The sequence below is a fragment of the Cornus florida genome, unplaced genomic scaffold, assembly GCF_030987335.1.
Source record: "Cornus florida cultivar Cherokee Brave unplaced genomic scaffold, ASM3098733v1 CherokeeBrave_3.0.0_Hap2_Chr08, whole genome shotgun sequence".
NCBI classification, from domain to species: domain Eukaryota; kingdom Viridiplantae; phylum Streptophyta; class Magnoliopsida; order Cornales; family Cornaceae; genus Cornus; species Cornus florida.
The window spans coordinates 29,783,097-29,806,031 of NW_026775578.1; the positions used below are offsets into that span (position 1 = coordinate 29,783,097).

Genomic DNA, 22,935 nt, shown 5'->3' on the forward strand with positions numbered 1-22,935 from the left:
ACTTGAACCCCTGGCCTCTTTTTAAGAAGTAGGGGCTTGGTTGGTACCGCTAGGCCTAGGCCGTACCAAGCCACTACTTCTCATTCATAAGTAGCTCCAATTGGGGATGAATTGAAAAAATATTAATTAAAATAATTTAGACATGTAGAAAGAATATCACTAAGTGTGATTAGGAAGAGCCGCGAGTCCACGCAAATCCATGCCCGCAATTATTCTAGTTGTGCAATCTTATCCCCTTGACATCTAATTTCAATGAACAATCTTTTGCTTAAATTTTCAACTCAACTCCATTCATCCATTGATTAACCCAAATGAAGCCTAAATTTTACTAGGGCGAACTTAGAAATAAAGAAGAAAATAAAATAAAAAGCAACATAAAACTACGAAAAAGAAGAAACTTGCAAGTCGGCCACGCAAATTTTTATTTGCTATTCTTTTCTAACCATTTCCAGTAACTTCATCCCATGTTAATTGCAAGTCGGTCACGCAAATTTTTATTTGATATTCTTTTCTAATCATTTCCGGTAACTTCATCCTATGTTAATTTTGATATGTCTCTCTCTTACCTTCTATACCTGTAAATTTTTTTCACGGGTGCACAGTCAATGTTTATACTATTGAAGTCTACTCCCTCTTATTTTATTACCAATTGCGGACATTTCTTAAATTATTAACCATACATCACAGATTAAAGTGTTGAGGTAGTGAAACTTGAATCAAAAGCCTAATTTATGTTGCTGCTTCGTGGACCCAATCGGAGGGTCGAGCTTAGCTGTGTAAATATCAGTCATAGAGGCTGATGTAAGCTTCAATCAAAATATGGAAGTTCATCAAGGGATCGCACATTATTAAGAAATTCGGGATTTGTTTTCTCTGAGCATCTCTAGTAGTATGTTAAAATATCGTTTTGTGTAAAATATACACTTCCACGTATGATGTGTAATTTTTTTTTTTTTATCTCCCGTAGTCCGTTAAGATATACCGCCACTAAAATTTTTGTGTATTTTACATAATTTTTTTACACAGCCATATCAACATATTTTCTTTCTCCTCCCTCTTTCTCATTCCATTAAAGAATTAACCTTATATTAATTAAGTTTGTAAAAATTATGTGGGGTCCTGTGGGATATATTTTTACACAAAAGGTATAAAACAACCACCGATATTAAAAATAAATAATCCAAAATTTTTGTGTAAATCATCCTAACCATGAGATTTACACAAATATATATATATATATATATATATACACACACACACATAACAGTTGAAAATGCTCTTATTTGAGCTTTCTTAAACAAAAAGTATTCCATATAATTTACTAGGTCTTGTATAAACCCTAGGAAGGTGTCCTATAGCAGAGTGAGCTATCCCATGTGAAAATTTCTGGTGCACTCCATAAACGTAAGCAAACGATTTTGCTATTTTTTGTGATTATTTTATCTTAATTGCATTATGTTATTCCCCAACATCAAGATCCAAATGGGGAGTCCAAAGAAGATTGAGTGGTGGTAGGAGGAGACTCGAGCTCGCGCCAACTCAACAACTTGAGGCTCTCTCTCTCTCATTGAGAAACCTTTTGCCTCGTAGAAGTTTGTGATCCGCCTATCATCATCATCATCAATTCACATGGCCACTTAAAATGTCGGTACATCGAAGGAAGCAATTCTATCATGATATGTGAAACTTGTGTCAGGCCCTAAAGTGGTGGTTCCGGTGGTGGTAGAAGACGGCGAAGAATGGCAGAGGCGGTGGTTGATTGAAACCAACAACAAATTGCCTGTTTTATGTTCCATTGATTTCTGCGGAGAAGAAGCCGTAGAGCCATCACTCATACACAAACACCACTTTTTAGGGTTTGGTTTTCTTTTTCCAAAGGTTTATAAATACTGATATAACGAGTAATTGTAAATCGTACAAAACATCCCAATAGTACATAGAGCTAAGAAAAAAGCACTAAAAATTATTGATGAAAAGAACACTGATAATTATTGAAATAAAAAGACAAATTTATGAAAATCTAGGGTTTTAAGAGAGAGGGTGAAAAAATAAAGGTTTCAAATATCAAAAACATCAATGATGGTAAAATTGATGAATGCATTGGAAACAACTAAATTTTCCCAACTCCCAAAACTCCAACAACAGATTATTTCTGTATCCCCAAAATACAACAAATATAAGGCTGCTGCTGCTACAAATATTACAAACACTAGAATTCTTTGACCAAAAAGGCACAATTTAAAACCATCTATCGCCCTATCATTGCTGCACTGAAGTTACAAAAAAAAAAAAAAAAAAAAACCTACTATACAGCTAGGTAAAAAAAGAGATTTGCCACCTGAGGGAGGGGGGTGTTCTTCAAAAGGTCCCCTCTGCACTTCTACTACCTGCCTACCTCCCCCCTTTACCTCTCCATGAATCTTCTCCGAAGATGGTCCCTGCCTGCCCACCGTAACGTTCAGCTGCTTTAGCATAATGCATTCTGATGGCTGCCACGGGGTCTGATACACCATTGCAGGCTCCCCCAACAAGAATCCCTCCTCTCCCGACATCAATTCCAACCATCCCCATTCCCTGCTGTTGTATACTTGGTACTGCCTCAAACCCATTTCTTCTTTCCATCTCAGAAATTAACGCTGCTTGCTGCTGCTTCATATCTATCGTGAATGGCTGTACTTTGGTATCATCCCAATTCCTGTAGACCTGGAAATCTGCCACCCCGTTGCTGCATCCTATCTCCCTAGTTGGGAAAACTGATAAACCATTTAAATTATGTCCATTAACCTTTACAACCGAATGCAATGGTTGCTGCTCCATCCTTAATGAGGATGCGTAGCCAAATGCAGCAGGATATTTTGCCAGCAGGATAGCAGAGTCGGGCAAAGAATGAAACCCAGTTTTTATTCTGTTCCTGTCCCAGAAACCATAACTCCTCCTGGGAAGATTCTCAAGGCCCAAATAATTATCACGATCCAACTTTGCTGGAACTAAATTACCATCCATACTGTGAGTACCGAGCTTCACGTTAGAAGACTTGTTGCTTAATTTAGGATTTTGTACCCTCTTATCTTCATTCTCAAGTGCACTAAAATTCAATTTCTGCTGCGACGAGGGGTTAGACAGAATCTGACCAAACAGTTTCACATCACCATTCCGGGAAGGTTTCTCTACATCTGACAAACTCCGCGAATGCAATCTCGGATGATCCCTTGCTTCTTCTCGAGACACGCAGGAAACATCAGACCTCGCACTCTGAGTTTTTGAACTGTTACACTTTCGAAAATAATAATCCCGTGATAAAAAAGGTTCAGAATAAAAATTCCTATCAAACTTCGAGAATCTCTGAAATGAAGCTGGTTTCTCTACATCTGACAAACTCCGTGAATGCGATCTCGGTTGATCTCTTGCTTGTTCTCCAGACAGATATTTGTAATCATCATTTGCGCTAAATGATTTCTGACGCTGCTCATCTCCTATCTTCTCATTTTGGATAGCCACAGAATCTCGAGGTACCGAACTCGCAATCACGAGACAACCATCTTGCTGCTGCAATGAGATGACACAAGGCTCTTGCGTAGGATCTGACTCCAGGGCAACCTCATGCAGGATTTTGTGATTAGCACCAAATCCTGAAGAAGAATTCACATCCGCAGCAACATTGTTAGTGTTTCCAATTGTAATAGGATCCGCTCTGGCACAATTTAAGCCACTTTGGCCACTTCCGTTGTAATTATTGTTCTCATCTGGTTTATCTTTCAAATTATTTTCAGGTTGTGATAGTTGCTGTTCCTCTAGTCCTGTTCTAACAAGCTCAGCAGAAACCTGACCTAGAACTTTCGTCTCATTCTCAGCACCTGATGCAGACAGGCAACAGTCATTTCCCTCTTCAAGAGATACTGCATCCTCCAACAAATCTCCAGTAGGTTCATCTTGTCCAGTTTCTGTATCAGAAAATAAAACTGCATTGGTATGGGCCTTAACTGTCACAGATTTGCTATTGGCATCATTCTCTATAGTGCAGTCACCATCAAAATCTAGCACCAGCTTACCCGACAGACAATCATCAATAACCAAATTCTCTGACCCAGACTTGGGATCTTTACAATCCTTCTGTCCTGTCACATTGTTTTCCTTTGATTTCTTCATGTCAATCTGCAAGTTCATGGTCCCCACAGGATCAGATTCACTGAGGTTTATTTTCAAATCAGAGAAAGGCTTGTCCTCATCCATATTGGACGCAGATTTGTCGCTGCATACAACTGAACCAGTCTCCACAACACAAGCATCTTCAGTGTCACTCCCACCCCCATTAGCATCATCCTCCATTCCTTCATTGCTGTGTACAGGATGAATCATATCCAATCCAAGGCACTTCCTGGCCTTGCTAAAGAAGGCCTTGCACTGATCCCGGGATCTTGTTCTGACACACCGTGAGATCATTGCAAAATCCTTACCATACGATGTCACGGCCTGTATGAAGATAGACTTCTCCTCATCCGTCCAAATAGAAGGATCCATCTCCTCGTAACTTTCATCAGAACAAGTCTCATCATCAACATTCTGTGTAACCTCAGGTGTTAAAGGCCGTCTATTTAAAGAACCCACCTTTTGGCACTTCCATTCTTGGTAGCCCTCTCCAGGGTCGAAAGAACTCGTGATACAAGAACTCATTGCTTCAGATGAAAGGGAACAACAAATACCAGCCAACACATCAGCAGCAACAGTTTCCCTCTCACTACTTGACCTCTCTAGGATACCATCACCGCCTGCTGGTGTTTTACAATCTCTAGACGTCCCCACGAACCTTGCCATACACTTCTGCTGAACTTCTGTACCATCATCAGCATTACCTGCAATTGCTGAAGCTGCACCCAACATAGAAAGGGATGCAGCATTCATCTCATGATTCCATCTTCTCCCCGAAGTCACCATGTAGCTATTAGTAGAATAGGATTTTCCTTTCTTTGCAGACTCTGACTTCTTTTTTGTTTTCTCAAAACAATCTGACTTGTGGTTTTTGTAGTAGAACTCAATGCAATCTGCAGTTGTCTTGTGGCTGAGAAAAGATGAAATCTTTCTGAAGTCTTTCCCTAGGGTGGCAAGCTTATCCATAAAAATTTCCTTCTCTTCTGATGTCCAAGGATTGACCATAGCCCTTTCCTTCTCAAAACCACAGGGATCTTCCACTAGACCATTATTTGAAATGAACCTAGAAGTCATCTTCTCCTTGTCCAATATTAAAGCCGGCATCTTCAGTGTATTCCTATAAAGCTTCACCTTGGAATCTGAAAGGAGCTTGCCCATCAAATCAATTATCTCCGTTGTAGGGACCAGGCACAAATTTCCAGCTGCAAAGACAATTAAAAAGAGGATAGATTCAAAAGGTCATTGCTGAAAAGTTAATTCCATATTAAATCATCCTCAGATTAAGGGAGAAGGAAAATCTAAAATTCATTGTAAAAAAACTGCATACATATGTAAGAGTGTCATCAGAATTTCAATACATGCAGTAATACACAAACAAAAACCCAATTAAAATGATTAACATACAGGCAATGTCTACTACTAACAGGATGAAAAGAAAGTAAATATTCAGTCCTCTCATAATCGCCAAATAAATAAAAATGAGACGTTAGGTCAATTAACACTTCCTGAGCTAGCTCGATATTTATCCCAAGTATGATACCAGTAATAAATTTTCCATATCATTCATCATCTATCTTAAAATGCTAATGCCCAATTCTTGCTCAACTTGTTTCCTCCGCTTAACCTTCATGAGACATCATATGCATAAGCCATTTTTTCAGCTTCACGAGCAATAAAAAAACAAATGTGCCAGTACAAGCCTTCAAATTCTAGAAACTTAGTTCAAAAAATCTCAATCAATCAAGAATCCCACCCTCCTCTCTGGTTCCAACCATTTACGCACAGGTTGGTCAAAGTTCAAACAGACTAAAAATGTCAATACCGTTTCACAGAGATGCTTCACAATGCACCAGCAACATAACCCCAAGCATCAACAATTACACCATCCAAATTGCCTATGGGACTTTGCCTCTGGATCTAAATGTCATCCATCTTCGGGAGAAATTATTGGGTACCCCAGGGGAAGCAATTATTGAATACCCCCCGACCAATCCCAACACTCCATATTCTATTATCAAGGTAAATGAGGTATTGTGATTGGCCGGGGGTATTCAATAACTGCTACCCCCGGCGTAGCGTAATGTATATTTTTCACATCTTTAGACCAAAACCCCGACATTGAACACTAAAGAAACAAGTTGGCAATATTTGTAATAGTATCCGAACAAAAACTAGGGGTGGCAATACTTGACACGACATGCTAACACAACATGGGATGAAGAGTTTTGGTTTAGGTTTGGTTAGACTTCGGGTCGTAATAGTGTCGGCCTGAATTCACATGCTAATTAAATGTGTCATGTTCATTTTTACTTGCCAACCGGATTAGACCTGTTCAACTAAATGTGTCATGTTTCTGTTAGAAATGACCCTTTTAACTAAAGGTGTTGTATTCCTGTTAGAAAGGCCCGTAATACTATGTAATTTTGATTATGTGTGTCTTGTCTTGTTAGGAGACCCATTTATTAAACAGGTTTACGATGATCATGTCGTGTTACCTCTTTAACAAGGGATTTCTCTATCTCTATCTCTTTCCGTTGGCATTCGGCTCTTCGGGCCTTCACCTTTTGTTTGCTTGGGTTTATTTTCATCATGCATGGGCCATCACTTCTGTTTTTCCTCATGGTGCTATTGAGGGTTCTTGGGTTGTGAACAAATAAATAGCTTCGTGAGAGATCGTTAATATAGTTGTTGTGCTGGTATCATGTTTCCTTGACATAATAACACTCATGTTCATGTTGACCCATATCATGACAATACATGATTATAACATGAAAGCGCAAATATAGTGCACGAGGCTAAAGCTATTGCAGGATCTGGCATAGTTGTCAAGGCGCGAGGTGCCTCAAGGTGCAACCATTGCACCTAGGAGGTGCCCAGGTGAGGAGCCTTCAAAGAGGCGCGAATCCTTAGGCCTTCAAAGGCGCGCCTCAATGAAGCCATCTGATTGGTGTACCCTTTTTACTTGTCACCATCTGATTGGTGTACCAAATTATCAATCGTACGGAATAAAAAATAAAAAAAAGGGACTTAGTCACTTGACCCAAAACAACATACTTTTAAAAGGGGGGGGGGGGAAGGGGGACTGAAAGCTCTCGAAGGCAGAAGATTCGATTGATCCCCATCTAGAGTCAAGCTCCCAGTGCGAATCGTCTCTCTCCTGTTCGTCTGTTATGTTTTTTTTTTTAAATTTGTTTCAGAATTTTTGTTTGTCTGTTAAGGAAAATGTTGGAAAAGAGAAGAAAAAAATACATCTTTCGTGGTCTTTTTTTTTTTTTTTTTGATAAGTAAAATGTATTAGAAGGCGTTCAAAAGGAGAACGCGTCCCAAGAGCTGTACACAAACCATAAAAAAAAATGAAAAAGACCTATGAACTCAAAGAGCCCAAAAAATCCACAATTTCAGTGCCCCAATGGAGGACACCTCCCCATCAAAAAATCTTCTATCTCGCTCTCTCCAAAGACTCCACCAAACACAAAGGGGAGTCGCCCTCCAAAAGTCTCTAGCATGCACCCCCACCCATTTACCCCTCCAAATGTCCATCAATTCCCTAGTGGTCCGGGGCATGACCCAATGGACACCAAACAGACCGAAGATGAGACTCCAACAGTCGTGGGCCACCGAACAATGCAACAAAAGGTGATCCACGGACTCTCCATCAATCATGCAAAGACAGCACCGATTGACAATGATATGCCTTCTCTTCCTCAAATTGTCCAAAATCAGGATCTTTCCCCAAGCTGCGGTCCACGCAAAAAACGCCACCCTAAGGGGCGCCTTTGACGACCACACTGTCTTCTACAGGAATGTGGAACCATGAAACCCAGAGAGAGAGAAAAAGAAGGACCGGACTTGAAACATCCCCTGCGCAAAAGGCACCCAAGACAAGGAATCCGCACCAGTGCCCTCCATCTCCTGTATATACAAGAGAGCCAACAGACCAGTGACATCATCCAACTCCTAATCCTGAAAGGATCGCTGGAACTGCATATCCCAAGACAACCTAGCGCTATCAAGATGATAGCAATCAACAACCATAGCATGCTTCTACAGCAATCTTGAACAGCCTAGGAAACAAGAGAGACAATGGGCCATCCTCACACCAGGAATCCTCCTAAAACCGAACATCCCTTCCATCCCGAACTCTGAATCTAATATGCTTTGAGAACTCATCCCACCCCTTCTCGATGGAACGCTACACACCCACACCGACAGCAAACCTGACTGGCCTAGCTGACCACCCCCCCTCTCCTCCCCAAAGCGACACGAAATAACCTTCCTCCAAAACCTATATCTTTCGTTGCCGAACCTCCAAAGCCACTTACCAAGAAGAGCGTTGTTGAAGGGGGTCACTCCTAATCCCCAGCCCTCCAAACTGAAAAGACCTGCAAACCTGTGCCCACCGAACAAGATGGTACTTAAAACTCCACCCCCCGACCCCCCCCACCCCCCCCAAAAGGAAATTCCGTTGAAGCATCTCAAGTCTTCCAACAATAGAGGAGGGAATCCGGAAAAGCAAGAGGGAGTACATTGGGAGACTGGACATAGAACTCTTCACTAAGGTAACTTTACCACTCTTAGAGAGAGATTGCTTTTTCCATCCAGCCAATCTTCTCTCAAACCGCTCAACCACCGGAATCCAACTTCCCACCCTCCTAGCCGAGTCACCCAGGGGCAAGCCCAAATACAAAATAGGGAAACGTCGCGTCCCACACCCTAAAATAGCTGCCAGAGAATACAGGAACGAGCACACTCTTTCCCACGTTGACTTTCAAACCCAAAACACCCTGAAAGCAAACCAGAACACATCTCAGATACCACAGCTGGGATGCCTCTACTTAGCAGAAAACAAGAGTATTGTCTGCAAAAAGCAGGTGGGAAATCTCCAACTGCTGAACCGAAGTAAGGCCAATCTTGAAGCCCCTAATGAACCCCGAGCCCACAGCCCTTCTCATCAACCTACTAAGGGCCCCCATAATAATAATGAACAGAAAACGGGAGAGAAAGTCCCCTTGCCTCAGGCCACGAGAACTGCCGAAAAACCCCGAAGGAGAACCATTCACCAACACCGAAAAACGAACAGAGGAAACACATGTGACAATCCATCTCCTCCATCCCTCCCCAAAACCTATCCTCTCTAACAGATAAAACAGGAAATTCCAACAAACATGATCATAGGCTTTCTCGATTTCCAGCTTACATTGAACACCCGGAACATCACTGCTAAGTCTGGAATCCACACATTCACTGGCAATGAGAGCGGAGTCCAGAATCTGTCTACCCCCAATAAACGCATTCTAAGACTCAGAAATGACCCCATCCAAAACCACCCTCAATCTAAGCGTAAGAACTTTAACAATAAGCTTGTACATACACCCGATCAGACTGACTGGTCTAAAGTCCTTGATGTTAGAAGCGCCTCCCTTCTTAGGAATAAGGGCAATAAAGGATGCATTCAACAATTTTTCGAACCTCCCGGTAGAGTGAAACTCAAGAAAAGTGCCCATAACCTCATGTCTAACCACCTCCCAGCTTTCCAACAAAAATCTCATTGTGAAACCATCTGGACCTGGAACCTTGTCTCCATTACAACTCTTCAAAGCCCTCAGCACCTCCTCCTCTAAAAAAAGGCCTCTCCAACCCATCCCTATCCGCCTCAGAAATGGCATCAAAGTGAAGACCATCCAGCCGTGGCCTCCATCTAAAAGGCTCAGAATAGAGCATTTGATAAAAAGAAACAATACCGCTTCAAACCTCCTCCTCCGTAGACAAAACCGTACCATCCACACACAACCGCCCAATATGATTGCCCCTCCTATGAGCATTAGCAGTTTCATGGAAAAACATAGTGTTACGGCCACCCTCTTTAAGCCACAAGGCCCGAGATTTCTAACGCCACGAGATATCCTCCAAAACAGCAATCTCAACACATTCTGCCTGACAAGCTGCTCTCTTAACCCGTTGAGACTCGAGAAGAGCACCCTCCCCTTCCAATCTATCAATCTCAGCAATATCAGCCAAGGCCCTATTCTTCCTCCACACCAAATTCCCAAACACCTCCTTGTTCCACCTTTTGAGTTTATTTTTCAGAAGATGAAGCTTTCCTACTAAAATAAAACTCGGTACCCACCGCCAAATCCTCCTCCCACCAAGAATGCACAGTCCCCTGGAATTCTCCGCTCGAAACCACATATTCTCAAATCTGAAAGAAGTGCAACGAGATCTCAAACCTCCACAGTCCAAAACCAAAGGAATATGGTCCGACGTCACCCTAGCCAACGCAGCCTGGACAATGTTTGGGAACACCTCCTCCCAATCTCCAGAGACCAAGAACCGATCCAGACGAGAAAAAGGTGGTGCTTCCCTTCCACTGGACCAAGTGAAAGAGGCTCCCTCTAAAGGAAGATCAATGAGCTAGTGCTAATTAATAAAATCAGAGAAATGCATCATAACCTGCGTCCACGAACCCCCTGTAGATTGCTTTATCGGGGATCTAACCACATTTAAGTCTACAGCCACACACCAGGAAAGAGACCACCTCCTTTTCACCTCACTCAACTCCTCCCACAGCCCATCCCTCTCACAATCATCCACCGGCCCACGCACCCCATAAAAAGCCCAACGGAAACCATCCTCCTCCATCACAAAAGCACAAGACAAAGAAGAGCGCCCCCTACAGACATCTGCCTTGGCCAACCATCTTCTATCCCACATAAGGAGGACACCGCCAGAGATCCCCACAGAATCCAATGCCTCCCACTCAACAAACCGATTACCCCACAAGCTCTTGACCACCCTATCAGACATGGAGTCAATCTTCGTTTCTTAGAGGCACACCAAATGAATCCCCCATTTCCTCATAGCCATCTTCTCCACCTTCCGCTTGCCCGGGTCATTGAGACCTCAAACATTCCAAGACAAAAGTCGTAGTTTCACGAGGAAACATGCACCCCCACCACCCCCTTACCCCTCCCTCCCCCCTTATCACTCCCCTCTCCTTCTCCCCACCAAGCGTCCTATCGTAGTTCACATCTGAATAGATTCCTCAGCTCCCTCTCCCCTTTCCAAGGTGAAAGGATCTTCTTCTTTCTGCTGCTCTTTTTAGAAAACTGAATCATCTCCCCTTCTTTCCCCTCCACCGTAGCCTAAAGAATGGCCAAGGCCCGATCCCGGTTGCCCCCACAAGAGGCACCCAACAGTTCGCTAGTGGCCCCGATATTAGCCATAACCCAGTCCTTACGAGAATCCACACCTTCCTGCCTACTCAACAAACTATCCACACCCTCTGGATGCACAATTGCCAGAGGATCCACCACCCCCGAACAATCAAGACTCTCCTTCTCCCATAAGATCATATCAAGAGAACTGCCCTGATCCCATCACCTCCCTCGACCTCCTCCGCCTCCTCACAACACGACAACCAGTCCACACCACAATCCAAAACTCCTTCCTGTATGACGGGGTCACGAATGTAATCAACAATGGGCTAAGAATCAGGCAAACACCTGTGCTTCTGCAGCTCCTTAAACAACAAAGAGGCTGATTCATCACTTAGAGAAATACGGATATCCTTGCCAACACAAACAGTCAGCAGTTCTGGCACAATACCCTTCAGAGATATCACCGGACCACCATCCATAAGTGAACCCAAAACTTCCATTCCACCCAAAGAGGGCTTGACCTGCCTCTCCAACACCTCCCTTGTTCAATCATTATGCCAAGAAAAGGACAGAAAATCCGGACAAGCCTCAGCTTGACCGCCACAAAGACAATCAAAGCCCCCGTCACCAAGCAAATTTACCGCCCCATCCCTTTCTGACGGCCCAACAAACCTAAACCCAGAACCATCCAAATCACTTGCCTACTCCACAGAATCCACCTCTACCATTGGCGACAACAGAGGCCTCCCAAAAAGAGCTGCCCCCCCATCACTTCTCAACATCCCACGAGGAGGAGTAGAAAGAGGAGGAGCAAAGGGAGAGCTCCAAACACAGGAAACAGAGAACATACCCGGACAAGAGGTAGGAGCCTTGCGGGCGACCCACTTCTATTTATCATTTCTAGTCCATTTCTTGTTGGACTAGGTCAAATAGCTCGAGGAGTGGCCATCCTCTTTCGTGGATGCGCAGGCACCAATCCCATCCTCGCCCAAAGGTCCCGACTGAAGCGATTCGAACCTATTCCCCGAGGACAACTTCTGACAGCGCCTTCCATGCCGAAAATTCTTTGGGCAAACCCCATCGCCCTTCGTCTTGAGCAAACTCACCTTTGCCCAGTTCATCTTCTCCTTCCTCAACCAGGATCTCCGGTCCAAGCTCTGTGACATGTCCTGCTCGTTAACATCAATGTTGTTCTTAAGATCAGAGGCCGGGTTGGGCTGCCCACCTCGAATGGAAACTGAAAGACAATGGTTTGGGCCCCAACTAACAACCCTGCCCTTAGAAGAATTTTTCTTAACCTGAGCAGGCCCAGAAAAGGCTAATGACACAGCAGGCTTGAGACCAACATGTCCAACCCACCTATCAACCTTTGAAGACTGCCCAGGCCCAGACCCAGACCCAGCCCTCTCCTGCACGATCCGACCAGCTCCTCTCGAGCCCGCAAAGTTCGACCCACGCTGAATAGGCCCAACACTGTCTGGCCAGCAAATGCAACATTCAAATCACCCCTAGCATCACGCGACACAGCACGTGGTGGAGCAGCTGTCCTCCACTCACAACGGTAGTCGCTTCTCCTCCAACCACGTGTCCTCGCTGCTTCCTTCCCACTTCCACTCGCCTTGAGCGCGTTACTCCTCACGCGTCCCTAACTTTGATGACGGTTGTCCTACAAAGCCATCATCTACAACTCCGGCGCACATCCAACCCCGAAACCAGATCTGCGTGACAGACGTGATCCTCTATCCGACGCCGTCGGTGGTCTCGCGTCGCCTCTTCCGTCACAGGACCTGGTCAACGGAACCAAGGACGGAGCAATTTCTTCAGATAAAGAGATTTTGAAAGCCCATCATCCGTCCTCCACAACAAATTTCTCCAGAATCATGCCACCGTCAGCTACGGTGATCACAATCCTCTCCGTGTCGCTCATCTCGTATGCCTCAACATCCTGAAAACCTCCACACACATCTCCAATGGCGACGAAAAGCTTCTGACACCACAGATGCACTGGCAAGCCATACATGATGACTCTCCGGTGGTTATCCTTTAGTCTCAAAATTCTCCAGAATCACACCACCGTCAGCTACGGTGATCACAATCCTCTCCGTGTCGCTCATCTCGTATGCCTCAACATCCCGAAAACCTCCACACACATCTCCAATGGCGATGAAAAGCTTCTGACACCACAGATGCACTGGCAAGCCATACATGATGACTCTCCGGTGGTTATCCTTTAGTCTCAACCCGTAACAACCAACCCTGTAGTACCAGAGATCAATGTAAAGCTGCGCCTCTCCCCATGTTTTCTTTCCCCAACCTAAGACCTTCTGTGCCTCCAAAACCGACGGGAAACGAAGCAACAACAGCCCGTCAGTTAGAGAGGAAACCCTAACCGCACCCGAAATCAACCAAGTCTTCGTGGCCCAATCTTCAATATTCTCCATAGACCCCACTTCTCTATCAAATCGAAACCCTAACCACACCCGAAATCAACCAAGTCTTCGTGGCCCAATCTTCGATATTCTCCATAAACCCCACTTCTCTATCAAATCTCCTAACAAGGCAAGCCCTAAGTACGCGTTCACGAGCGGAGGTGCTTTGAGCGTCCACCCTAAACACATGATCAGTGGGCGAAGGAACGTGCACCACCTCTCCTTTCAGATCCAGGCGAGGGAGACGAGCGACCTCCAAAAACGACAATGTCTAACTGTCAAGGGCTTTCATGAAAAAACCAGTCCAGAAGTCCACAGAAAACGCAAACAACAAACCCAACAAAGAAAAGGGAAACGCAAAAAGAAAATAGCAGCAGAGGATTTCACCGGAGTTAAAGACTCCGATGACTGGTCAGAGCAGTAGACTCCGGCCGCATCTCTACCACGGCAAGCTTTCTCGTCAGGCTTTTCCTTTTGTTCATTGAATAATGTGATCTAAGGAAAAAAGTTAAAATCCCAAAAGGGACATTTAAATTGAGGAGGGAGTAATCGAAAATATATACGAGAGAGGAAACGTAAACCAGTTGTGGATATAACAAGGTTACTAGAAGTAAATGAGAAAATCATTTGAAGGATATGCTACATACTTGCTAATAGCTCTGAGATTAACCTTTTTGTGGTCTTATGCTTTAATTTGTTTCTAAAACTCATATATAAATGACATAAACACACACTAACGAACTAAGCTGATCCAAAAGGAAATCAAACATGTGTATAAAGTTAAGCTGTGTGGAATTAATGTTTTTTTAATCCCTACATAATGAAATATCTGACATCTGTTTGGTTGTGGAATTATTGTTTGCTGTCTGTATTGAGAAACCATCTGACACTCTGTTCAGTCAAGCGCGCACCTCACCTTGCGCCTCGCGCACTGGCTCAAGCTCCAAGAGGCCTTGGCACCTTGGTGCGCCTTGAGCCTTTAACAACTATACACATAGCTGGAGGGTTAGATGTACATAGCTTAAACTCTGCATGCAGAGAAGTTGTTTCCTGGTTGTGAACCGGTGACCTCCAAGTCATAATGGAGTAACCTAACCAATGCGCCAAGGCTCGCCCTCAAATGATTACAACATGGCAACACAAACTGCCACCCGTCACAAACATTGTGTAGAAACTACTATGAAGTTTCATTCAGACACAAAGCTCCAGGTGTATACTTGTAGTCGAATCAATTCCATGAGGCCTAAAAATGCATCATAGCACATCAAGAACTATATTACACTCACATTTACTTTTGCACAAATTGCTATTGCAATCTCGCTTGCAAAAGCAAAACATATTCTGTACATCACCAATTGCCTAGCCAACAATTTAGAATACCTAGCGGTATCAGTCTCTTACTTTCCAAAGGAAGGTCAGAGGTTCAAGTCTCGGAAGAGACAAGTGTGTGCAAGTACCACCAACTAGGAAAAAAACAAAAAAAAAAAAGAATGCAAGAATAGAATACTTGTAAAACAGGTGGTCTGAAGAATAATTATATGTTTTCAAGTTGGAACATAATGGAAACTGCATGATACATAAGCATGATGTTCATCAACGAAAGTGGCCAGTACAAGCTCCTTCCACCTATTGCTCTGCATCACTAAATAATCTGACGATGTGTGGCTGTTTCTAAAGAATCTTGATATGAGCATAAACCCCCATAGCTCTTATCTTACACTAGCCCGAACCAGGGACTTATTGATAATACGCTCGAGATATGAAGCACTATCATATTATCTACAATATATAAAATATAATTCAATGATTTTAGTATCAGAAATTACTTCAGAACAGCAAGAAATATTGCATTTGTTTAAGGTGTGAAATTAAAGATATACCAAATACTTATTAAACAGTATTTGAAACAATAAAATAACAATTAATAAAAAGAAGCAAACAAAAGAAATAATAAGTTATACAGTGAGGGTATGGTCCACGCGCTGTTCCACATAGCACATGCCATATCATCAATGTTGGCCCACATGGCATAAGCAAGGTTTATACTGAAAGCAACACAAAAGTCAAGGAGAACTTCTCCACATGTAAACCTCCTAAATTAATCTAAGGGCACTTTGAGGAGCTTTTCCACGATAATCCTCAAACTAAACTTTAAATACCTCAAGTAGTTCTTACCCTCGGATAAACCTCGAGCCCAATAAAGTACACTGCAGGAAGTCGTCCCTAGAGAAAAAACCTCAAACACTAAGTACACTCATTCTCCCCGAGAACTTCTCCCTTCAAATAAACCTTGAAACCAATGAGTCACATCTCCCACAAATAAACTCCGAGCTAGGCCAAAGTTTAAATATTTCATATAGTGACCATACCAACACCAATATCCTATCATGTCAAGATAATTATATTGATGATCTCAAAACTAAAAAATCATTGTAACATCTCTCTATTCAAGTTTAAACCATACAATTCAATATTTATACCCAAAAAAGAAACAGATCAGTTGCGTACTTCTGTTTTTAGCTCAATTCATCATTCATACAAGCAACTTTCAAGCAAGATCAATGATGTCTTCTGAAACCGGTATTTTATAGTTACACAAGACATAATGGCAATATCAATATATATAAATATGAAGTAAGAAACCTGTGTGTGTGTGTGTGGCTGCAGAGTGGGTGTGTGCGTATGTGTGCGTGTACATTGCATTTTGGAATTTTGAAAGCTTCTCCAAAATAGATAATGAAGGTCAGACTTGGACATTAAAGCTAGATTCAGTAGAGAGAAGCCTTCATAATCTGATCCCAAGCATTAAAAACTAGTGTGGAATAAAATTGACTAAAGTTAGAAAGATAATTAATTCCAGTGCCAACAATAAGCTGAGAAGTTGCCAAAAAATAAATTACTAGCGTGAAGCAGAAATAATAACACATTTCTTACCAGAAGAAATCCGCGATCGTATGGAAGACCGATGCTTCTGATAGCCAATGTGTGCTGTGCGCGAGCTTAGTTCAGACCTTTTCTGCGACTTTGCACGATATTTCCTTACAGAAAGCAAACGCACATCTTCCTTCCAGAGGTGCTGAAGTGCCCTAAACTTGAGGGTCCTAACTCTTTCTTTAAATCTCAAAAAGCGCTTCCTCGTTGCAAACCTTTCCTTAATCAATGGATTATTCTGCCCGCAAGAAACACCATTAGCTCCCAAGATATCAATATGACTTTGGTCCGGCGGTAATAAGTTCTTAAATGCTTCGGAAGCTCTACATGCAGAATCTTTGTTTCTAGCCAGTATTAAATCATATAATTTATCTTCCCCTTTGCAATGTGAATTGACATCAGTAGGAAGAGTGGCAAGATTCACAGAAAGAGGTTTAATAAATTTAGACGTAACAGTGCCTGGACTATCAATATCCTGATCTTTGACTTCAGTGTGTTCTTCCAAGTCATGGACAGCCTTCTCCACGATCATGTCTCCAGAAAATACCTGTAATGGAGCTGGTCTAGAAATTAAATTAGAGATAGCGCCTACTTCTTCACAAGGTTTTGTTTGGCATTTCATTGCCATAGAACTAGATGATGCCGGACAAGGATAATTACTTCCAAATTTAGGCAGCAGTGACCTTAGCTCATTTTCAAGCAAATCAATTTCAGATTCGGTCATCTCCAATGCCTTCAAAACGTCACCTTTCCATACCAGCAACTTCTTTGTCGCAGTAGATCTCAAGAAACCAGGGCCAACCAAGTTCAGATCATCAAATTGTAGCAATCTACTAAGTGAAGAGCTCAAATTAGCAATTGAAGTGAGCTCCACATTCTCAAGACTAAAAGCTAATCCATCAAGAGGATCCTGCACCTCAATATTTTGCGAACCACCTAAATTACCAGTATCATTGTCGAAACCTTCTGTTTTGACAAAAGGCTTGTCTTCCACGCCTGTCAAAAGGAGGTAAAAATATAGACATCAGTATGGATGGTCACGTAATAGCCCACTCAGAATAACTTAATGTACTACAAGCAGATTTTACAGAATTCTCACAACTTAAAAATAACAAAAATGAGAAGCATGTTACTTATAAAAATAAAAATAAATAAAGTTGAGAAACATGTTGACCAGGTTGCAACAAAGTTAGTACAGGGAAATACATTTCAACCGTCAATACCAAGTACAATATCAGAAATCCGTAGAAACTTTACCCTTCTAAAATAAAAAAGTGGGAAAAAGTAACTTGAAATGAGGTCATAAAAACCTTTAAGCAACATTACCTTGTAAATAAAGGGAAACTCTAAGATTGCTTCAAGCTAGTTGATCTCTTATCCATGCAAATTTTAATACTCATTTTTTGTTCTCCACTTTTGTGTTACAGTCTTTGCTAAAAAGCCTTCCATGGCAGAGTGGTTGAGTAAATTAAAACAGAACTTGTTTGCCTACATAAACTGAATATTTCTAGCAATATACAATTATAAAATAATGATTCATCGAATTCTCATCTTTAATGGTTTACATATAATATTGTAAAGTATAACCATGGTTAGCACTATGTAAATAAATAGTTGGGTAAAGAGCAAAAAAAAAACCTTGTTATATACCGAATGTGCAAATACCCCACCTAGTGTTCAAAAAACCCTCCTACATTTTCCAAATTGAGCAAGTATGAACACTTTGTCAATTTGAAGACTGAAATGACTTAAATGCTCTCAAGACAAAATAAAAATAAAACACTGATTTCATAAAACATTGATTATTAAGGGTATATTGGAATTTAAATAAATAAAAAATATATTGGTCAAAATTGAGGTCAAGGGGCAATTTGCACAAATTTTCAAATTTAGGGATTTATATGCACATACTAAACTGCAGGGGTGTTTTTGCACATTTTTTATATAGCAGTGGGGTTTTTTTGCACTTTACCATAAAATGTTTATATGCTAATAAGTATATTTCTTGCATAAAGTTAACAGGATCTAATATAAGTTGTGTCAGTTTTACTATATTTTTTCATTAATCTAAGGCTTGTTCATGGTTTTATTTATAATTTTTAAAGTGCAACTTGAGCGCTCACATAACAAGGGCACAAGTAGGGGCACTGGTCTAAGCGCAAAGGAAAGAGATCCAGAATAACATCCTTGAGCAATATGGGTTGTCATGTGGGTAGTGGGGAGATTGTAATGATATCAATGTGTCCTTGACATATAGTTTGAAATAAGTTCAAACCAGATATATTGATAGCACAAACCAGACAAAAACTCTGATCATAACTGATAATAAATAAGATAAAAAAATAAAAAATAAAAAAATTTACAGGGGAAAAGTAAAACAACCTACTCAAACTAAAGCCCATGCACATTCACAAATTAAGGTTTAAATTGTATCACATGTAAACGAGAGTTTTTGATAGCCAACATTATGGCACTAAATTTATGATAAAGAGTAAACATTTAAACATGGTATGCCATAAATTTATGATAAAGAGTAAACATTTAAACATGGTATAACATAATGACAGAAGTTAATTAGGCACAACATCTCCTGTACATAGATCTATGCCCGCCTTTATACAGTTAGATACAAACTTATCTATTTTTGACAGGGGAATTGAAGTAGTATATCCATGTCTGATATTCTCAAGCAAACCAGCCATCAAACTGAAAGTAGTATGAAGTGTTCTAAAATAATTATCTTATTAAGTTTCTCATAGTAATCATTGACAGGTGGCACATGAAATGCAATTGATACCAGAGAATCAGCAGCCTTGGTGACTGGAGAGGCTTCAAAGTTATATAGGCAGTTACAATATCAATATACTAGCAAGGTAATAATGTAAATCAATGGAATCTATGTGCTTCCATTATGTAATATTTCTATAAATATGATCATGAAATTTAAGTTAAGGTGTACAAGTATAATTTTTTTCTTTATGTAAGAAAATAGAAAGTGTTTGGGCACTATAAAGTTGGTTTAGTAAATAGAATGTAGGAATCCAATAATTGAGTACAATATACATGAAAATCAAGTAAGAACAACTGAATAACAATTTGACAAAAGAATAATAATATAAGAACTCCACATTTACCTGGTGATGAGCAGCATGAGAATGATGAGGGAGTAGCAGGTGATGCAGAGTCTGACAAACCTGCAACCCTAGGGCTTTTCTCAGCCGAGTTTAGGACATGAGAATGGATAGGTTCTGTATCTGTACTGGCACAGTTTACCATTCCGTTTTTGGTTGCACCATCAGGACCTTCAACTTTCTTCTTCTCATACTTCGCCAGTCCCTCACCCCATCCAAGACGTGGCTTCTTACTGGGATGACTCTCTTCAGATGGAGCAGTTGATGTTATACAGGCACCAGCATCCCATGAAGGTAACTGTACGGGCGTCGCATTCCCATGCAGCATATCAGCCTTGGCTTCATTGGAATCCACTCCAATGCTCTTTGAGCTACTTGAATGACTGAAACTAGAACCCCTTGAGGAGAAGCCAGAGCGGCTCCATTTAAGAGATTTCCAATCCTTCGAGCCCAGCGAATTCTCTCTCTCAAATCTCTGGCCTGTGCCCAACCCATTTACACTACTGATCTTATCATGCTGGTCTTTGCAGTTAAGTTGGTCCCATGAGTTTACAAAGTCAGAGGGAGGATGAGTATCGTCAACTGACCTCTGATCACTCCCGTCATACAGCCTGCCCCGATCACACGGAGATGCGGTTTCCTTGTGGTGACCTCTCCAATCATTCCGGCTAAAATAGCCCCTTTCCCTGCTGTTCCTGATGTACTTTCCATCCCCGCGAAACCCTGATGGGTCTGAATGAGTAGGCATGAAACCATTACTGTATTCTTCGGAAAATAGGTTCCAACCCTGCTTACCGTGACCTTCAACCGAAAACATTTTAAACAGAAAGAATATAAATTTTAAACAGGGAAAAAATTAACTAAAAGAATAGCAAAATCAGATAAAGGTAGAACAAAAATCAATACAAAAATCAATCTCCATGAGAACAATTCTCCCAAATCTGAGTAAAGATCTATAGCGCTGGTTTGCCCGAGAGGTTAAGGGGAAGACTTAAAATCTTCTGCACATAACTGCTCAAACCCTGGCCAGCAAATTTTTAATTATAGAAAAAAATAATAATCTAAACCATGATATATGAAAAAGACCCTAGATTTGAGACCATCATGTCAATGAAATATATATTCCCCATTATTCTACAACTCACCTGGAGGTCTGGTGCGGAAATCGGCCGATCCCCAGCGGTGAGGAGTCTGTCTCCATCTGGCCACGGAACCTAGCGACTCCGACAACCTCTCGTGCTTCCTCTCCTTGAAGAAGTCCTTCCGATCCCAAGACAATGGCTCCGGCGGCATGAAAAACCACCACTCTATAGCATGGGGCACAACGCCACACCACACCCCAAAAACCTAGGGTTTTTCGTCTCCTTCCGGTATCGGCGGCAAATACACCTCAACGAAAGAAAAGTGAAGCAAACAGATCTGGTATTAGAGAATGATAAAATTCTCGAAAAAGAATAGAGAACAGAAGAGAAGTGGGGCAGAAATTCTAGTGCCCTAGTAGAATTAGGGTTTCTGAAGAAATTCGCTTGGTGTGTCTTTCTTTCTTTGCTTTTCTCTCTTTAGAATTGATTGATTACTAGTGTTGGTATCTTTCTTTCGTTGTTTCGTTGTGGAAAATCCGTCGACGTAGAGAGAGAAAGTGAAAGCCAGAGCCGTAAAGAGAACGTATCTCAACAGCGCTTTAAACCACAATTTAATGTTCTTTCGCATCCGCGCATGATATACAGACACCACCAATAAAAGTCAGAGAAGAAATAAAATAAGATTATCAAAGACAATAATAAAAAAAATAAAATTATATTTTATAAAAACTATGATATCAAAAAATAATAATAATCATAAATTGATTTTTTTTTTTTTTACAAAAATAAAATTGTAAAATAAACCTATTAAAAATGAAGAGTATTAAAAGTGGACGGACACATTTATAAATTGATGTCTCATCCATTAGTGGCACAAAGTCGGCCACCTAAGGAAAAAAATCCGACCATTTTTCAAGTTAATATCACACAATGACTATGAATGTTTGGCAATTGTTTTTCTTTTAATTTTTTATTAATGTTATAATATAAGAAAGTAAAGTATGAATATAGTTTGTTACGGTTTCAATAATATTGTATGTATATTTGAAAATAATTTAAAATTGAAAGCATAAAATTAAATAATATTTTAAACTAACTATTTTATTTTTTAAACATGCAAAACTTTTTCGTCAAACATGTACTCATAATTTTGCTATTAAACACACTATACAATAAAAAATTTGTTCTATTTCGGACAAAATAAAATAGGCCTTTGGTGCTAGTACTTCATATTTTTCTTTTCCTTTTTTATTTTTTAAACAAAAATGAGTAATGCTGGACATGACGACAAACTTACATATTTTTTTTGCAGCAGATAAATTTTACAAATCAAAAGAAAAGTCTTAAATTAGAATTTCACCGAATTTAATTTCAACTTTCTTTATAAATAAACTTCAAATATAATGTTTCAATGAAATTGATAAATTTTAAATATATAGATAAATTATTAAAAGTTACGTTTAGAAATACTGAATTCACAATTTGAATTTGAAATATAATTAAATTTTTGAAATTTTCCTCCGCTTTCAAATTTTTGTGAGACATTTTTATACGAAAATTTGTGAAATCCTAATTTAAATATGCCTAAATCATATTGTGATACCTTTAAATTTTTTATTATAAATTTTGTAGATTCTAATCTAAATTCTAAAAAACCGTTTTATAAAATGAAACTTTTTGAAATATCCCTCTAATATTTGCTTTTCACTCTCATTAAATTAAAATTTAGGTTTCTCATCGGAAAAAAATAACAATAATAGTAATGTTGAATAAAAGCATAGATCTATGGAAGGAATCGCAGGTTGCCGAAGCGCAAAGGATTCGCCACGTCAGCCCTAACTTGGCACGTGTTGGGTCAGGATCCAACACGTGCCAAGTTAGGCTCCAACACGTACGACAAATAGATTGTACAATGAATGTGCCTGAGTCACACGTGCCGTGGATGACGTCGCACACGTTTGTCCATTAGTAATTGACTCTGTGAACTGGTAGATTCCAAAGGCGGGAAGACTTCTAGATTTCCGTAAAAGCCCTCACTTTTATGCATAAACTACTTCCC

General features: G+C 40.8%; 1 protein-coding gene across 4 annotated transcripts; it reads right to left on the reverse strand.

Moving 5' to 3' along the window:
- Positions 1 to 2,041: 2,041 nt before the first annotated feature.
- LOC132271053 (uncharacterized) lies at positions 2,042 to 21,455 on the reverse strand. 4 transcript variants are annotated; one of them, XM_059772301.1, is made up of 5 exons: positions 20,940 to 21,080; positions 20,382 to 20,595; positions 19,798 to 20,274; positions 16,667 to 17,659; positions 2,042 to 5,348 (listed from the first exon to the last, which is right to left on the reverse strand). In XM_059772301.1, exons 2-5 carry the CDS (start codon positions 20,548 to 20,550, stop codon positions 2,392 to 2,394), a joined length of 4,596 nt encoding a protein of 1,531 aa, XP_059628284.1. In that variant the 5' UTR covers positions 20,551 to 20,595; positions 20,940 to 21,080; the 3' UTR covers positions 2,042 to 2,391. The 4 variants fall into 4 exon arrangements, with proteins under 4 accessions (XP_059628284.1, XP_059628285.1, XP_059628282.1 ...); XM_059772302.1 differs by lacking the exon at positions 20,940 to 21,080 and adding an exon at positions 20,701 to 20,796; XM_059772299.1 differs by having other exon boundaries at positions 19,798 to 20,595; positions 20,940 to 21,455.
- Between the last annotated feature and the right edge of the window lie 1,480 nt (positions 21,456 to 22,935).

Excerpts from the sequence above, each read along its gene's own strand:
- LOC132271053 (XM_059772299.1), bottom strand. The coding sequence starts at position 21,087 with ATGCCGCCGGAGCCATTGTCTTGGGATCGGAAGGACTTCTTCAAGGAG. Across the intron at positions 20,596-20,939 it reads TTTCCGCACCAGACCTCCAG|GTCACGGTAAGCAGGGTTGG; the intron begins GTGAGTTGTAGA and ends TTTCGGTTGAAG. Across the intron at positions 5,349-16,666 it reads ACGATCGCGGATTTCTTCTG|CTGGAAATTTGTGCCTGGTC; the intron begins GTAAGAAATGTG and ends TTGTCTTTGCAG.